This window comes from Netta rufina, assembly GCF_964035555.1.
Source record: "Netta rufina genome assembly, chromosome: 3".
Taxonomy (NCBI): Eukaryota; Metazoa; Chordata; class Aves; order Anseriformes; family Anatidae; genus Netta; species Netta rufina.
The window spans coordinates 63,824,773-63,843,705 of record NC_140125.1 but is presented as its reverse complement, the minus strand read 5'-3'; the positions used below and the strand labels follow the sequence as shown (position 1 = coordinate 63,843,705).

The 18,933-nt window shown below is 37.0% G+C and overlaps 1 protein-coding gene across 4 annotated transcripts in view; it reads left to right on the top strand.

Moving 5' to 3' along the window:
- Positions 1-18,933, top strand: part of MDN1 (midasin AAA ATPase 1) — a gene marked incomplete at its 5' end in the record, with an annotated part of 93,858 nt that overhangs the window by 24,334 nt on the left and 50,591 nt on the right. For all 4 annotated transcript variants that reach the window (XM_084284878.1, XM_084284876.1, XM_084284877.1 and 1 more), the window contains 24 exons: positions 757-908; positions 1,572-1,750; positions 2,101-2,309; positions 2,842-2,988; positions 3,807-3,948; positions 4,089-4,223; positions 4,308-4,446; positions 5,380-5,518; positions 5,612-5,742; positions 7,261-7,405; positions 8,434-8,563; positions 9,134-9,364; positions 10,089-10,286; positions 11,669-11,877; positions 12,394-12,516; positions 13,029-13,226; positions 13,318-13,425; positions 14,607-14,795; positions 15,611-15,700; positions 15,810-16,070; positions 16,216-16,486; positions 16,837-16,996; positions 17,265-17,381; positions 18,514-18,722. In XM_084284878.1, the coding sequence (XP_084141004.1) occupies positions 757-908; positions 1,572-1,750; positions 2,101-2,309; positions 2,842-2,988; positions 3,807-3,948; positions 4,089-4,223; positions 4,308-4,446; positions 5,380-5,518; positions 5,612-5,742; positions 7,261-7,405; positions 8,434-8,563; positions 9,134-9,364; positions 10,089-10,286; positions 11,669-11,877; positions 12,394-12,516; positions 13,029-13,226; positions 13,318-13,425; positions 14,607-14,795; positions 15,611-15,700; positions 15,810-16,070; positions 16,216-16,486; positions 16,837-16,996; positions 17,265-17,381; positions 18,514-18,722 (4,012 nt within the window). The remainder of the gene's footprint in view (positions 1-756; positions 909-1,571; positions 1,751-2,100; positions 2,310-2,841; positions 2,989-3,806; positions 3,949-4,088; positions 4,224-4,307; positions 4,447-5,379; positions 5,519-5,611; positions 5,743-7,260; positions 7,406-8,433; positions 8,564-9,133; positions 9,365-10,088; positions 10,287-11,668; positions 11,878-12,393; positions 12,517-13,028; positions 13,227-13,317; positions 13,426-14,606; positions 14,796-15,610; positions 15,701-15,809; positions 16,071-16,215; positions 16,487-16,836; positions 16,997-17,264; positions 17,382-18,513; positions 18,723-18,933) is intronic.

Here is an 18,933-nt window from a genome sequence, read left to right as displayed (position 1 = left end):
TCACACAACCACAGTCATGTTTTTTTCTGTATGAAAGAACTTAACTTTATTTTACTTCTAAGTGCATTTCCTTAGTAATTCTGTTTCTGTATTAAATGCTTATATGTTAGCTGGTTTATTAGTTCTTAAAAAAAAAAAAAAAAAAAAAAGGGACAGGTGATTTTGTCAAGTGTAGGCAGCTTACTATAATAGTGACTCCAATTGTAAAGCTTACAGGTTTTTGAGGAGCTTTCACAGGCTTTTCATTTTTAGATTCCAAATGCTGAACATATGGATATGAAGCAAACATCTTTGGTTTGTCTCTAGTGGGAAAGGAAGAACCTTACTAGTTCTGAGAGCCCAGAATGCGTTTGCATGGCTGAGTGGGCAGCTGGGGTAGGGAAGCCAGTTGTAAGAGATGTGTATTTGTTTCAGAATAAAAACCTTCATGGCAGCAACTATTATGAATACGAAAAGTTACACTTCCAAATGGCAAATTGTTTTTTGTTTCAAAATGCGTTGGGAGAATGTGTTGGGAAACTTATTTTTTCATGGTGCTGGCAAAGACTCCTGCTTCGTGACCTTGAAATAATATGCTCAGGCTTTTCGTGTAATTTGCATTCTGTGACAAGGGGACAGTGCTTACTGCAGGAGTGCTCAGGGAGTAATTTAAAATGACTTCTTAGAGAATGTTACGGTGGTATAACAGTAGTTGTCTTCATTAGCAAATTGAAACTCATTTGTATAATCTTTACTTTCGCTGTCATCTCTCCTCAGCAAATACCAAAACCCCAAGGAGAAAAATTTATAAATATAGAAGGATACTGGATTTCAGCTGGGGATAAAGAACCTACGATAGATGAGACTTACGTGCTAACCCCTTCAGTTAAGCTTAATCTGAAAGACATTGTCAGAGTTGTGTCTGCAGGGTATGTCTGTGTTGTTTGTTTTTTTCTGTTAGTATAAAGTTAAATATTATTGTGTCACCTAGTCTTTGTTTAGCCTTAGTAATGTCCATTTTCCTTTTATAGTTAACTTTTCATTATACACTGATTTGAATTTATATAGCTATTTTCTTCTTAAACTATTTTATTGCTATAATGAATTTTATTTAAGTGATAATCTAGAAATTAGCAGTTAGAATAACCTGCTTATTTCACACTGTCATTAAAAAACTTACAGAATCACAGAATGGTTTGGATTGGAAGGGACCTTAAAGATCATCCAATTCCACCCCACCCTGCCATGGGCAGGGACACCTCTCACCAGACCGGGTTGCCCAAAGCCCCATCCAGCCTGGCCTTGAGCACCTCCAGGGATGGGGCATCCACAGCTCCTCTGGGCAGCCTGTGCCAGGGCCTCAATACCCTCACAATAAACTTTGTGGGTAGCAGTTAGCACTTGGGGGTTAAGTTACTTATGTTACCATTTTACTATATGATCTTAGAAATTCAAAATGAGTTAAATCATGGTATTTTGGTAATGCTGTTACAAAAGGATCTATGGAAATTTTTGAATTCCAAATAATGCTGTTACCTTGTATATGAGGAAGATATATGCTTTTAAATTGCTGTTTTGGTTGTACCTTTTAGGACTCATCCAGTACTGATTCAAGGAGAGACTTCTGTTGGTAAAACCAGTTTAATTCGCTGGTTGGCTGCTGCTACTGGGAACCATTGTGTCAGGATTAACAATCACGAGCATACTGACATCCAGGAATATATTGGCTGTTACACATCAGATGCCTCTGGGAAGTTGGTGTTTAAGGAAGGTGAGTGGGGATATTACATTCATTTCAAATTCATGTCTTATTTCAGTGCTTGCTTTCTTTTCTGCCCAATGTGCCTGTTTTATCACAATGGAGAGAGGACCTTCTATAAAGTTACTAGTATTTGCCTATGATAGTCATGTGAATTTCAGTGAATTTTTGAGTTCACATTTATCTCATTGCTACTTGTCCTACTGCATATAACAAAGAAAGTAATCAAATGACTTAATACTGTTGCTTTCCTCTCTGAATTAATATTTATACCGAGTCAAAACTCATTGCTAAAACTGTCTCAATGCTTGCTCTGGTTTAGTTTGTTAGATTTTAACTAGAATACTTTGTTCCCTCTTAAGGCATTCTCATAGATGCAATGAGAAAGGGTTACTGGATTGTACTAGATGAACTGAATTTGGCACCCACTGATGTTCTGGAAGCTCTCAACCGATTGTTGGATGATAACAGGGAGCTGTTCATTACCGAGACTCAGGAAGTTGTCAAAGCTGCCCCTCGCTTCATGCTGTTTGCTACGCAGAATCCACCAGGTCTCTATGGTGGCAGGAAGGTCTGTGTAATCGTTTCCTTTGGGTAACTCCAACTCTAGGCCTTTGAGTAACTCCAACTCTAGAGAAATGAGTCCTTAAATGTAGACGTATAACGTGAAAACTTTCTGATGGATAGTACAGAATTAATATGAAACTCTCAAGAGGTACAGGGTTGAGGTGTTTGTGGAATGACTTCCAGTACAACTGGATTCTGTTCGGGTTAGATGCTTGTTCTGTAGATACTAAATCTCAGCTATTCAAAATGAATTAGAGATTTAAGTGCTTTACTGAATGAGGAGTTCAAATATGTTGTATTTGATGCCACATTTCTTGTTCAAGAGTGCTGGAGAAGAGACTTGACTTAAATTATTGCCTGGTTTTAAGGTCTTGTCCTTACCTAGACTGTCTCTTATGCTTTCTTCCTACATTTATGTGTGTATGCTAATTTGCATACTATGGGGCTAACCATATTCCTTAGGATATAAAGGAAAAGGTATGTAACATAAGCGATATTGAAGGAAAAGTTCAAGCAGTAACATTTTCTCATTTTAGGTTTTGTCTAGAGCCTTTAGAAATCGTTTCGTGGAACTGCATTTTGATGAACTGCCAAGTGCTGAACTGGAAACCATCCTGCACAAGCGATGCAGTTTGCCACCTTCTTACTGCAGCAAGCTTGTCAAAGTCATGTTAGACCTGCAAGTATGAGTCTTTCTTCTTTTTGTAGAAAGCGTTTCTCAGGCCTTTTGTAGAAGGTGTATTTTGGCACTAAGTACAGATCCCTTTTGGAGGGCAGTCTTGTGAACTGGCAGATGTAAAACCACAACTGAGTGAAGATAATCCACAACTAAAGTAATTAATTCAGTGGTTAGGATAAAGAAGCAAGGAAGGTGATATTGGATTTGGGAGAAGGCTAGCAGCAACAACAGTGACAAGAAAATTTATAACTGAAGGCCTTGTGATTTAAAGTATAAAATCATTCTTTGGCCTGAGTGGAAAATGTAATAATAGATTTGTAGCAGTTGTTTGGCCATGCTAAATTTGGTACTATTTTTAAGTGACAGTTTGGGCTGTGTTCTGATACTCCTACAAACACTTAAAACTTAGTAACTAGCTAAAACTATCTCATATTTTAAAGCAATTGCAGCAGCACAAATCAGAGCACGCTTTTCCTGTAGCTTTCTAGACTGGGTGTTCTTAGTTTATTTTTCTATATTGAAGTAAAGTAAAACTTAGAAGTGCTAACATCCATTTTGGTATAGAACCTAATCTTTTGCCTGGATCTTGTTTTAATCCATGTACCTATTTTCTTATTTTTACTTACTACTTAATTATATTATTTTGTTCCTGAGTACCTAGCAAATTGCCTACATATAAGTAATTTGGGTCTGTGGGTTGGTTTATTTTATTTATTTTTTTTTTTTTGCATACAGCTCGTTTGAATGAATGTCGTATTAATCTTGCTTAAAGCGGTCAGACAAGTTCCTGAAAAAATGTCTCATGTTTTGCTATTATGACAGTCTTACCGCAGAGGTTCAACAGTTTTTGCTGGGAAGCATGGGTTCATTACCTTGCGGGATCTGTTCCGTTGGGGTGAAAGGTACAGATTGGCAGAACAGCTGGAAAAGGATTACGACTGGCTTCAGCACTTAGCAAATGATGGTAAGCTATGCTACTTTCTTCAGTTTTTTTTAAAGTGTCTCTGCAGAATTGCTTTCTAGCCCCAATTATTAAGTGTATGTATATATTTTGTTGCTTATTAACCTGGTAATAATTGATTTTTCTCTTCCCTTGTTTTATAGGTTTTATGCTTCTGGCAGGCAGAGTTAGGAAAGAAGAGGAGGTGGATGTTATAAAGAGAGTCCTTGAAAAGCATTTCAAGAAAAAAATATATCCTGAGTCTCTCTTCTCAGGGGAAAGCGTCAAAAAGCTACTGGGTGAGTTTCCTAGGGGAAAAAAAAAAAAGTATTTGTAGTCCTCTAGATGTGCCTGAAGCTGACAGATTGCTTTGTGTTGTGCAGCTAAATTCTCCACACAGATGTCAGTGATGGGCAGAGATTTTAACCACGTTGTCTGGACTCAAGGGATGAGGAGACTGGCCATTTTGGTGGGAAGAGCCCTGGAGTTTGGTGAACCAGTACTGCTGGTGGGAGACACTGGGTAACTGTGCTTTTTTTGATGTAGTTTTTTTGTAGGGCAGCATCTCAGTCCAATGCAAAATGGTTAAGTAGGCTTCAGTGCTTCTTTGATCTGGGACATTTAAGCCTCTGACACGGCAGAATTGCAACTGCTGTTTTCCACAGTACCTTTTGAGGAGTGGCAATCACATCTTTCAGCCTAAGTCTTTAACAGGATTGTCTTCATTGTGTGTAACTACAAAGAAATTATGTAGAAAGTAGTAAAATTGAAAGGGACTGTCTTTTGTTTCTGCTTTCTACAAGTTGCCCTATAGAATCTTACTGTGTGTCACTGGCAAAGCCATTTGGGGGAATTGTGGCAGTTTGCTGTTTGAGAGCACATGCATGTTGCATGTCTTAAGGTGGGGAGAGAACATAGGTGTGGTAGAGGTTTCTTTCTTTTCCACCACTCCTGTCTGCTCTCAAGGAGGTCATAAAAATAGGTGCTGTCTGCTACTGTGCTGGTTTTAAATTTAGGGACTAGATTTTTATGAGAGAGAAAGGAAGAAAGACACCAGAAAAGGGAAAAGTAGTATCTTATGCAAAATGGGAACTCTGGGTACTCAGCAGTTTATTTCTTCAGACTTAGGCATGATCCAGACAGATAGTATCTCCAGTTCACTTGAAATGTTCAGACTGCTTCGTAGGGGCAGGCTGGAATAATTTGCTTTTGAGCCTGTAGAAATCCATCAGTGCAGATATTGATTTAAATTTTAATTAAATGTATCTTGTGCAAGTCAGCAACAGTTGTGCCAATAATGGCCTCACCTTCCATTCGTTTATCTCAAGGAAAGGAATAGAAGGGAATTTGCATGCTGAGGGCCTTACCTCATAGATCTTCAAGGAAAGTATGAATCCTGGCCAAAAGGAGCTTTGTTTTTACTCTTGCCCTTTCAATTAAATGACTTTTTTGCAGGTGTGGTAAAACTACCATTTGTCAGATCTTTGCAGCGTTAACAAATCAGAAGCTATACTCAGTGAACTGCCACTTGCACATGGAGACTTCAGACTTCCTGGGAGGACTGCGGCCAGTCAGACAGAGGTCAAACGACCAGGTTAGTCTCGCATCAGTAATAGTTGGTATTGTGACCATGGAAGCAAAAAGTAACAATTATAAATAACTTTTCACTTTCTTTTCCATTTTGTAGGAGGAATCTGATAATTCTAGACTGTTTGAGTGGTGTGATGGACCTCTTGTTTTAGCAATGAAACAAGAAGGTTTTTTTCTGCTTGATGAGATTTCTTTAGCTGATGATTCTGTTCTAGAGAGACTTAACAGGTATGTTGGTATGTTTTAAATGTGCTTAGTATTAAGTATCCTCAGTGAAGCATCATACAAGCTCGAGCAGGGTAAATCTAGCTTTTTAGGCATGCTTGTTTCTTGGCCCAGTCGAACTGCTCTCTTAATAATGTAATTCTTGCTGAAAGGAAGAATGACACAAGTGATTCTAGACTTGTTCATCTTTCAACTTCTGTGCCAGTTTGCTTTTTATTTATTTATTTATTCATCCATCTGTTAGAGGTGCTAGTTTTTATCATAGTAATTCTTAGACAATTTTTGCTGCTTGAAATTATAACTAAGGTAAGACAAGATGGAACCGCCTTGTCTTGCAGAAGTCTTCAAAGTCGTATTCTACCTAGAAAAATAAAAGATAATTTGATTGAAAAGCAGATATGTATAGGTTTGCTTGATGTGTTGGTACTGGTAATGTTTGTTTTGAATGTTTTAGTTAGTGAAAGCTGTTGCTTTTTGTTTGGCTTTATGGTGCTTTTACAGACTGATCTGCACACTAATTGTTGTCTTTGTTATACGGACAAAGATAAGATGATGAGAGGCTACAGTTATTCTGTAGCTCATGTCCCTAAATAAAGAAATGAACAATATAAAATACAGTTCAACTAAAACAGTTTGAACAGTATCTAAAAACATTATACAACATGAGGCAAGCTGGAAAATAAAACTACAAGCAAAATCGCTAGTTTACAATATTAATTTTTGAGATTGTCAATGAGTTCTTGAAAATGATGCATCTTCTCAAATACTAGAATCTAGCTTTCTCTCTACTTTTTTGCTAAAAAAAATAATCTTAAAATGCACATTTGAGTGTCTGCTTGCAGAAGTATTTCTCATTTTTAGTCTTTTTCAGTTATCCTTTATGTTGAGTTAATTAGCAGGTGTTTTCTCTGCCATATCCAAACTCTGTTACTAGATTTATTCTTCTATTTTTTCTTTTTTCCATTGTATCGTTGCAGCTATCCTTTCTTCATAAAGTTCACTTATCTTCATATTGTGGTTTAACACAAGTAGGTAGCCAAGCACCACACACACACACTCTCACTCTTACTCCACCTCCTCAGCCAAACAAGGAGAAGATATGATGAAAAAAAGGTTGTGGGTTGAGATAAGGACAAGGAGATGACTTGCTTGTTACTGTCACAGTCAAAACAGATTCAGCATAGGGAGATCTAGATCACTGCAGATTTCTTCATCTGATCCTGTGAACATGCATTTTGCCATTGTTTTTGGAAACTGGAGAGCTGTGAGTTACATACATTAGATAAGTCTATTTGAGGAATCACTTCAGCTGAACCTTTTCAATGAAGTTGGGTAAAGTTTCCTTTTGACTGAAAAAAAAGTTTGCAATTAGGAAAAACAAACAGATTATATTGCTTTTTAAATACAATTTCTGGACCAATGAGTGTTTAATCTGGCCAATTCTTGTGACTTTCATTCTTAAACAATTTCAAATGAAGTATGAAAAAATTAAATTGATTTTTTTTTAAACCTTCCCTTTAGTGTTCTTGAAGCTGAGAAGACGTTGGTACTTGCTGAAAAAGGTGGTCAAGATGATGAGGATAATGAAGTAGAGCTGTTGGTTGCAGGAAAGAAATTTCGTATCGTTGCGACCATGAACCCGGGAGGTGACTTTGGGAAAAAAGAGGTGAATGTCAAAGCGACTGGAAGTATAATATACATCTTCTGGTCATATTAACTGTTTAGTGATAGAGGTGCAATATAAAAATGCATTATCCCAGTTCTGTCATTCTGTGCTTTCTGGTTGGAGTCTGCCTCACAGCTCTAAAGGAGGATTAGGATACATCTGTTCTCTGTCACTACTGTGTACTATTATTTTTACAGTAGTGAGTCAATACTGAGCAGAATGTCGAAGAAAACTTAAGGCTTCTAAATACCCTAGGTAGGTTTGATATCAGAATATTGCAAGTTCGAGAAATGTGGCTCATAAAGCAAGCAAATCTAGCTCTAACATGAGTCTCGAGTAGTGTGAAGTTGCATAGCAGATTATTCTCTTTAATACTTCTCAGAGTCAGCTAGAAGTCATCTTTTCATTTTCAGTGAATATGAATATATTCATGAGGACCTTTCTCAATAAGTGGGAAAAATCAGTTTATGAAGTTCTGCTTTAAGTCATTTAGAAGCCAGGTTTAAAAACAACAAAACAACAAAAACACCTTTAAGGGATACTGTGACCTAGGACTAAGAAATGAGCTTTATTTTACTTAAAAGAAGGGCAGTCTATTAAGATGGTTTCTACAGTACAAAATTAATTCATTGTAAAACAATAAAAAGGATTTATTTCTGCATTGCATTTGTGCTAATGTATTTGCTTCGCTAATTCAGGCAAGAGTAAGAGGAATTACAGAAAGGAGTTGTAATTGAAGGTAAATTTCTATGTTAGTTTATTCCTTTAAGCAAAGGGACAAGAGAGCTTACATAGCCATTGTTTGATGCATCACATCCTGAAATGGAATGGAGCTTTGGTGCTTGCAAACCAGCTTGTTTTTGTTCCATATTCTTTCAAATTTTCTCATTTACCAGCTGATCCTGGATTGATGCCACTACTAGACATTTTAAAAATCCACACACACTCAAAATTTTTATCTAAAAAGTGGCACTGTAAAATGGGATGTAGTGTGAAATGAATTGCTATGTAGTTCTTCTTGTTTGCAGCTTTCTCCTGCATTGCGCAATAGATTTACGGAGATATGGTGTCCACAAAGCAATGGCCGTGATGATTTGATACAGATTGTAAAACACAATCTTCATCCAGGATTGTCTCTGACTGGAATGAAGTGTCAAGGTAGGTATTTCTTGTGTGTTGGACTTAAAACATTATTAAGGAAAAAAAAAAAAGATACAGATATACTGCTGTTAAACTTTTCTCAGAATTTACACAGATATGTACCTTTTATTGAAAGTACACTTCTCTCTGGGGACAGTTACAAAATATTATGGACTCTGTGCTTCCTTCATAGCGTATGTTCTGTGACTAGCCAGAAGTAAGAGCAAGACAGTATTTATTTAACTCACCAACTAGGTAGCTGAATTATCCCCAGCCCCTCAGTGCCAAATTTTAGTCTCAATGTAAGGTTATTGAAAGAGCTGGCGTTTTGTTTTCTGCCAGAAGCTTCACTGTTGATATTCACTTGACTCTGTCTTTGTACTTGAGTTTAAAAGGATCTGTAACATAGCACAGGCATAAATTTGCTCTTTGGTTATCATGCCTGTTAGGGAGTAGAGTACCTACCCACATTCATGGATTACAATTGTGTGTACTCTATAACAATTCTTATTATGGGACAATGTAGTAGATCTGACCAGTAAAATTCTTTTGATAATTGCATTAATTTTTAATTTTTTTTTTTTTCAGGGGCAGACATAGCAGAGCTCATGATGGACTTCGTTGAATGGCTGACTAATCAAGAGTTTGGTCGCCAGTGTATTCTCAGCGTGCGAGACATCTTATCATGGGTTAATTTTATGAATGTCATGGTAAAAGGTGAAGGGATGGATTCTGCCAACGAACATAATCTTTATATTTCTCCAATGATGTCTTTTGTCCATGCTGCGTGTTTGGTGTACATTGATGGAATAGGATCAGGTAAGTCTTTCAGCACTGATTTGGTAACAAAAAATAAGTTATTTGTATTAATATGTTTGGAATGCAGACAATTCTTTTTGGGTAACACTTAGGGTAGACGTTTTCACTTTCATTTGACAATATCCTGTTATTTTTTGTTTTAATAGTGAGATTGTATAATACAGCAAGCTTAAGTAAATTGCAGGTAGTAGTACTATCTCAAAGGTTAGCACATAAGCAAAGCAAGCATGTGTTTTTTATCAAGTCTTCTGAAGTGATCTATGATGATACAGTATTTAACTGCATGACCATGCGTTATTCTCTCTCCCCCAGCCCGGAGGCCAGCATGGTCCTACTAGCCAGTATCATGGGCGTAGCTCAGAACTCATCTCTGTATGTTTTCCACTGGTCCAGCTGGTAAATAGGAGAGAGGGGAAGAGGAAGGAAAAGTGAAAAGCCACCAGAAATGCAGGGGAAGGTTTGGGAAACTATAACAAGGGATCAGGATGATAGTGATAGCAGAAAAAAGACTTTTTGAAATAAAATGTCCTTACTGCTGTTGCTCATGGAACAGTTTCCCTGTTATAGTGCTTTTGCTTGCTGGTGCTTTCAGTACTAGCACCAAATATGTACCTGAAACAACTCTGTGCAAAATGGGTATCTGTGAATGAATTCAGTCTCATTAGTCATTAGATAAATGTGCCTAGTTGTGGTTCTGAAGAACACTTAACTTTCCTAATTACAGGTACAACATCCTGCTCAGCTGATACAGCTTTATTAGCTCGTGAAAAATGCCTGACATTCTTATGTGAGAAAATGAGTCAATTCCTTGAGCTGACTGGTTATCAGAAGAACGAACTAAAGATTTATGACAGAACAAAGGAGAAGGAGTTTGTGTGGATGGACGACTTCATGGGAATTGACCCATTTTTCATTCCAAGAGGCAAGAGACTGTGGGAGTGGGTGGACATTTCTTCTGTGCTTTTTTTTTTTTTTTTTTAAATCCCTATAGTTCTGTTAGTAACTATATCTAAGTAGGATGCTTAAACTGTTACAGAAAAGTTGGTAGTTTGTTCTAAAGTTTAGGAAAATGGCTTGATAATTGCAGTTAAGGTGTCTGTTAATTGCTTTCTTTGACTTCGTAAGATGACTAGTTAGTAGCCTAGTTTTAGTGAACTTGTTTTTTGGTGTAATGAAGCATCTTTAATTCTGAGCTATAGTTTTCTGTCACTTTGCATGGTCAGAAAATCCACTAACTTCAGCCTAAAGCTACAGCTCATTCTGGACCTTGCGTTCCAAGGTACAATTCTAACCAGAACTCCAGTGTTCTGCCTTGCTATATCCTCTCAAAGATTGGCTGTGATTTTTACAAAGTTACTTAACATCTGCATTTCAGTTTCTCACGTGTCAGCACAAGAAGAACTATCCAAATACTGTTTTCTGCTCCTAAAATACAGTGAGGGGACCAAAAAGTGCTAGAGATTCAGCTGTGAACTTTTGAAAGTTCACCTGTCTGATTTCTGGTAATACTGAGCTATGTAGTGTGTGTTCCTAGTGCTGTGTTCGTCATTCATCATTGAACATTTTGATACTATGGATTGTGTTAGTCATTTATAAAATTGTACAAGGTAATGCTCTTTGGAAATTTCTTAGTTTCTTCTGGGTCACTAGGGATCAGAGAAGGAAGGTTCTATTTCATACCAAACAGGTTTAAAGATCTGTAAAATGAATAGGCAATTAATATCATTTATAACCTGAGCAATGCTGTATTACAGAATTTGGGGAGTGGTGTCCCTGTGCATTATACTGGTTGTAATTTGACAGACGAGAAGCTCAGTACTCTCTCATTATAAGTCCTAATGAAATGAAAGAAAAGATGTGCTTAGTAGCATACTTCAGTTAAAGTACTTTTTCGCAGAACTGACAGTATATTGAACAGATTAATATGTTGTTGTATAACATGTCTGAATTGTATCCTTCAGTGCCAAATTTTGAAAAGCTGCTTTTGATTTTTAGATTTGTGGTGTCTGAAGTGCAAGAACAGAATTCTTCAGTACTAAATTTTCAGTTTTTTTTTTTTGTTTGAAAACTACTACATGAACAAATGGATATGGGCACGTAGTCCCACAGTCACTGCTGTGGGTCAAATAGAAAGTATATGTGCCTCATCTTTGAGAATAATTTACAAGCTTGATCTCTCATTGCTTACTGTAATAAGATCAGCAGTTAACAGATAGAATGACCTCTTTCAGAAGCACATTGTCAGCAGCTCCAGTAAAAATATTCTGGCTTAATTGTTCCTGGTTTTCTTTTCCTTTGTTTTAGGCCCTGTTCTTCAAAGGAATAGCATTACGGATTATGCTCTAAATGCTGGGACTACAGCAGTGAATGCTCAGCGACTGTTGAGAGCACTACAGCTTAACAAACCTATTTTGTTGGAAGGGTCACCAGGTGTGGGCAAGACCAGTCTAGTAGCTGCCCTGGCAAAGGCCTCAGGAAACTGTCTTGTTCGAATCAACCTGTCTGAGCAGACGGTAGAATAAAATACTATCTTTGTAACTTAGTGTTTATGGTGGGGGAGGTTTTGTTTTACTTAAAAAGCACAGTTCTTTCAACTGTGGCACTGAATCTGAAATGGCAGTGTTTTCCTCTTGGTCAAAGGGTTAAAGGGGAAGGGGGAAATGAGGAAGAACAGCTTATGTGAGTGAATACTAATTCCCAAATTTTTGTGTTCTTTGCAAGTGAAAATGTGTATCTTTGCCTCCTATGTTTTGCTTGGATTCTGCAAAGTTACTTGAAAGCAACTTGAAGGTGCTTTTTTGCTCTTTGTAGGTTTTCTTGTTGTTCCAGTTCAATTTTCTGTTGCTAAACATAGTAGCTTTTAGCATCTTGCAAATACTGCTTGTATTTATTAATTATTTATTCTTTTTTTTGTACTTCTACAATATGTAAAGCAGAGGGATAAAATGTGAGGTAAAGATAACAATGCTTGGTTTTGAACTTGTTTGCAGTTTTGTAATTGTTTCTTTTGCCATTCTTTACTTCCAAAGGATGTGACAGACTTGTTTGGGACAGACTTGCCTGTTGAAGGTGGGAGGGGAGGAGAATTTGCCTGGAGAGATGGACCACTACTAGCAGCATTAAAGGCTGGACACTGGATTGTATTAGATGAGGTAAATTAAAGTGTTGTGCACAAATGAATAGTCCAAGAGAGCAAAAGTCTTGATTTTGGCATGTAGGGTATATTCTGGCATGTAGGACCCCAAATACCTGGGAGGGTTGGTGTCTGAAATTAATTTTGCTTGATTTTAGTTATTTGCATCTTGTGCCTGGTTGGAGGTGATCTTTAATCCAGACTGCAGAGGGAGAGAGATTTTTGTATGTCACAAACGTATGAACATAAGTTCAGAAGAAACATCTTGAAAATGCAGATTTTACAATGGAGAATTGTTTTGTCATTGTGGTGAAAACACAGAAATAACATATGCAAATAAGGAAAGCGTTAGATGCAGTTTAGGTGCTCCAGTGTAGTAACAACCTAGCTGGAAGGTAATAATAACATGTGGCAGCACTGGAACAGCAAGGAAATTTAACTTTATATTCAGTATATCTCAGCCTGTTGTCTAGAGATTGTGAGAAAGTGTTTTGTAGAGCATTAACATTGTATCTTTATTTCTTTCCTCAGTTGAACCTGGCTTCTCAGTCTGTATTAGAGGGGCTAAATGCTTGCTTTGACCACAGAGCAGAGATTTATGTTCCCGAATTGGGAATGAATTTTCACGTACAGCACAAGAAGACTAAGATTTTTGGATGCCAGAATCCATACAGACAAGGAGGTGGAAGAAAGGGTCTGCCCAAGTCCTTTCTTAATAGATTTACTCAGGCAAGCTTATTTGTTTGATTCAAACTTTACCATGAGCTTGTCTTGTAGGTTTCTGGCTGTATCAACACACTGCATGTTCTTGATTCTATAGGTGTATGTTGATCCGCTGTCAGCAGCAGATATGGAGTTTATTGGGAATACACTGTTTCCTGCCATTGATAAGAGTATTATTGCTAAAATGGTTGCTTTCAATAACAAGGTAAATATACATTTTAATTTTATGTAGAAGTAAGCAGAATACAATAAGATTTAAAAAATAGCCTAACGTAATATTTCCCAGCACTTCTACAGAGAAGTGTGTGGGTGAAAGAGGAATGGAAATACATGTAGAAGAAAGTAAAGAACACTACTAAATACCATGTGAATTCTTCTACCACTGCAATCAGATATGATTACTTGGTTGGTAACTGAAGAGGCATTTATTTTTTCACAGAAGATGTATATTGTTAATATATACATACATATATAATATATATATATTAGATATATTTTTTAAAACTTTGTTTTATGAAATTTTGGACATAGTTATGGTTCGGTATCTTTAAGTTGAGAAAAGTTTTGCATGCATAATGGTTATTCTTAAAGCAAACACAAAATGAGCTCTCCCTTTAATAAGAGCTAACATGTATATTTCTGTTTCTGGTCTGAATTTCTAATCTGCTTTTTATTACGGGCTGTTGTTAGAGTAATTAGGATCAAGTGAAAGCAGCATCTGACCTTCTCAGAAGCAGAAGCTTTGAAGGATATGTAGCGTTTTTCTCAAACACTGAGACTAATAAAGGCAAAATCTTTCCTGATAGGATTTGTCTATGGTAAAGGATTCAGAGATGCTTATATCTAAAATTGTTCTAATTTTAAAAGGTTTTCAACAAGCATTAACTACAATAGATCAACTTACTAGCTAATTTTTGGCTTAGGGTTTGTGCAAAGTGCAGGATTTAAAATTCACAGCATGTTTTTTATGCTTATGCTTCTGAAATTGCATTTAATCGGAATTAATCTTCATGTCATGAAACAAAAAAAAGTGTAGTAATGCTAAGAGAAAATAACATTCTCATATAAAATACTTTGTGGCAGCATCTTACCAGTCGTTTATAGTACTGGGGTGTGAAGGTGAATTCAGGAATTTAGCTTTGACTAGCATGATAGAGAAATAGTACATGGGAAACAAACTAAATCAAGATTTAGTTCATGACATCTCCAGGAAAGTGAATACAGCTTTTCTCTCACTGTCTTAAGTGGTGCCAAAGGCAGAAATTCAGTTGAATTTTTATTTATTTTTTAATATTTGGAGACCAGTACATGGATAGTATAAAATACATATATAAATTACATTTTATATGTATATACATATAATTTTTTATTACTATTTTTTTTCAGATTGACAAAGAAGTAATGGCTGAAAAAAAGTGGGGACAGAAAGGAGGACCTTGGGAGTTCAACTTACGTGATCTTTTCCGCTGGTGCCAGCTTATGCTTGTTGACCAATCACCAGGTTGTTATGATCCAGGCCAGCACGTATTTCTGGTATATGGAGAAAGAATGAGAACCAGGGAGGACAAAGAAAAGGTAAGATGCGTTCTCTTTCCTCGCTGTTCAGGTTGCCAAGAAGTATTGCCAGAAACTGAAATGTAAATTTGAAAGTGCCTTGCAATTCATTTGTAGAGATTGCCTCATTCAGAAGAAAAATAGGTGTGTTTTGACTTTTTTGTTTTAATATCCATATCAGTTCCAATTGTCCTTTAAAATACCAATTTAATTATCTATTGGCATAAAATCAGAAAGCTGATGTAAATAAAGGCAAGTAGAATAACAAAGAACTTTAAACAAGAGCAAAACACTATATCATTCTGTGATTCAGTGTTAAATAATAACATTCTTACAGAAATGTTATGGTTTGCCTGCATTTTTGGGGGGGATAGAACAGAGGAGAAATAGCCCTTCGCCAACTACTTATCCCTCTGTTGCCTGTTTTTTAATTTCACACTTCAGTTGTATTTAACTAAATGTCCAACTGTGAGATTGAAAAACAATGTGACTGGATATTTTTCTCATGAGTTTACATTCCTTCTCCTGTGGTATTGTCTTTTTTTCATGTGTTATCAAAGGATTTACTTATGGAGTCATTTCTTCACTAGTATTTTGTTAGAGTAACATAACTTACAGTATTTCAAATTGCTGGAAGTATGGTAAATGAAGGAGTTGCTGTTGGTAGCTCACAGTCACTTTATTTTCTGCACGTTGAGTGGAATGACGCTTGTGACTAAGCTGTGTTAGTTAATATGACACTACTGTGAAGTCAAGAAGGGAAGGCTACTTGTGATGCAAGCCTTTAAAACAATGGGTAAGTTTATTAGTCACATCTGCTCTTTCAACTGTTTTAGGTTATATCTGTATTTAAAGACATTTTTGGCCAAGACGCTGATGTATATACAGGAACGAGAGATTTTCACATCACTCCATATAACATTCAGGTAAGTTGTTGACAAGACAAATGAGTGGTGAGACAAGGAAGCAATTTGTGCACCTGAGAACACACTTTCTTTTCTTTGTACTCACCTATGTGGCTTTCATCCCTTTCAGATTGGTTATTCAGTTCTTTCTCGTGGCAACTATATTCCTCGTCCTGGCAGAAATTTGTCACTTCTGCATCATTCGCTGCAGTCCCTTGAGTCCATAATGAAATGTGTGCACATGAGCTGGATGGTGATCCTGGTGGGCCCTGCAGCTGTCGGCAAAACCAGTCTTGTTGAGCTGCTGGCCCATCTGACTGGCCATCGACTGAAAATCATGGCAATGAACAGTGCAATGGATACAACAGAACTCCTGGGTGGATTTGAACAGGTAAATACCTTCTTGTCAATAAGGCACTGTTTTTACTTCTTACTTAACAGTGGCCAGTCCACTGTAATCTTAGTGTTTAACCACCAAGTGAAGCCTTAGGCACTGCAGTCTTCTAAATGAACTAACTCCATTGGCATGTTTACAGGTTGATATTAATAGGCCATGGCAGCGCCTGTTGGAAAAAGTGGAGAATGTTGTGAGCACACTAGTAAGGGACAGTCTTCTCCTGACAGAACTTTGTGCAGATGATGCTGAACTTGTGCTGCGTGCTTGGAGCAGTTTCATCCTGAATTACAAACCCAAATCTCTGGGTGAAGGAGGTAGAAGTGTTACAGCTGAATTAGTGAGCAAACTGGAGGGAATACTTGTACTTACCCAGCGACTGAACAACAAAATAAGTTCTTTCTCAAAGGCAGGTATGTATGATGATGTGATGTAAGACTGTATGTTCCTCTGAAGAAAATGAAAGACCTATGAACCTGCATTGAAAGGTTGAGAAACCGTAAGTTCTTTCTAACTGGAGAGAAGGGTTGGAGAAAGGTATCTGTCCAGTTTGTATTTCTGTGCTTGCAAAACCCTTGCAACCCTATGGGTTTTGCCCATGGGTGGCTACTTGCAGAGTCAGAGCCTCTGCTGTTATGTTCTTTCTCCTAAAAGGTAGGAAGCGTAGGTGTTTATTAACAAGATAACTTCACTTTTTCTTGAAAGGAACAGGAAACTGTGTCAGTAATACATGTCTTGATGTAAGTTTTATGCTTTCTTGCAGAGTTTGCTCACTTGGTAGAAGAGTTCCGGCGTTTCAAGCTGCAGCAGGCCCAGGCAGCTGACTGTAAAAGCCATGGCACTTTTGAGTGGGTGGATGGGATGTTGGTTCAGGCCCTGCAGTGTGGAGATTGGCTGTTGATGGACAACGTTAACTTTTGCAAGTAAGAGATTTTTATGGACTTTTTTTTCAATGCGTAAATTTCTTTACCTCCCTAATTTACTTAACCTCTTAGTGAATGTGTTTACGACTGAACATTTTTGCATTTCATAGCAATACATGGGGGAAGTAACTTTCATTCTCTGGAAGAGTATTTTCCTTCTTAAACTGTTTAGTAGTTGATAGTTTTCCTGTTACCTTAAAATTGTTTGGATCAGGAGGGGGTTGAACTGTTACCTCTTTCTAATGATAAATTTTTCTTTTGAATGTAGCCCCTCTGTGCTGGACCGCTTAAATGCCTTACTTGAACCAGGAGGTGTTCTTACCATGAGTGAGAGAGGTGTGATAGATGGCACAGTTCCTACAATAACTCCTCATCCAAACTTCAGGTGCTTTGCTTTTCTGCTTTTTTTAATTCTTTTTTTTTTCCAAATGAATGGTAGGTATAGGAAAAACTGTCATCTGTGAGACAGTCTTCTGGTATTTTGAATGCTACTCATATTTCAGTGTACTGTACTGGCACTGTTTGCCTGGCGAGGAAGAACGTGAACAGGGTGATGAACATATGATACAGATCTTAAGAGGCTTGGCTTTTTATTGCTGTTCCACCACAGACTATTACGCTGGAAAATTCGTAGCAGCCTAACTCTGTCTTGATTTTTCTAGGAATGAAATCCTCATTTCTAGTTGAGGATTTCAGCACTTCCCTATCTTACTGTAAATAGAGTTTAGGATGCAAATGTTAAAGATGGTGAGCTATTCATATGTGTTGATAATAAAAACTGGTCTGTCAACATAATACTTATTTTTCCATCTTTTTCCTGTTTTTCCGAATTCATGTTTCCTGCAGTGACAGAACTTAAAAAAAAAAAAAAAAAAAACAAAAAAAAAAAAACAACACACAACCAGTTGGTCTGTCTTGATTCTCTCAGGATTGAAATAATCTTAATCTCTGTGGGAGATGGGAGGAGAACATACGGAGTATTCTGTATAATTTCTACCTTTTTGAAATTTATGGAAGGAATATAGGCACTGATATGCCCAGGTTCATCTGAATTGGAAATAAGACTTTCAGAACTTTCAGAAACTTGTTTTTGCTGTGTTTTATCTCATAAATCTTTTCCTTTCTTGTTTGTAAGAGTTTGCTGATAGTATTAAGCATGTGGAAGTTACTTTGGTTTTTAAATAGCACAGATTTATCTGAAGCAATTGCTAAGAATTGAAAGCCTTCTTGATAGCTCAGAGGCACAGCTTAACTTCTGTTTTTTTAAGCTGGCAAATAATAAAGTAGACATAGCTCAGATGTAGCTAAGGAAAAAATAATGCACTATCTCTTTAGCTATCTTCAAAATTCAATTATACACATCTCTCATTTAAATTCAGCGGGTGTCTCTGGCTTTCTAGGTATCAGTGTTGCCGTTTTTATAGAGATAAATTTACGTTGTGGACAAGGAGATTTGGTGGTTCTAGAGTAATAGTTTAAAGTCCTAACTTCACAAATATCTTGTGAATATTTGACAGGCTTTTCCTTTCCATGGATCCTGTTCATGGAGAAATATCCAGAGCAATGCGGAATCGTGGGATTGAAATTTACATTCCTGGGGAAAATGATGGAAATGTATTGGACAATCTGGATTTAAAGTTACTGCTGCATGGCTTGGGGTTAGTGGGAGATAGCATCTGTGAAGCCCTTCTAGCTGTGCATTCAGAAACCAAGACAGCAATACCAGGTAAGAAAAGTCTGTTTGGTATTTTTACTAAAGCCAGCCTGGGCTCCTTACATGTATTTGTATTAATTATTTAATGTTAAAATTTGGTTATTACATTGTGCAACATCCAGATATATGTGAAGACAAACATATAATTAATTTCTTTTGAGGGTTGTGGGTGGTTGGTTTATTTTCTTTTTTGTTTGCTTTTTTGTGTTCTCTGGAAGTAGGC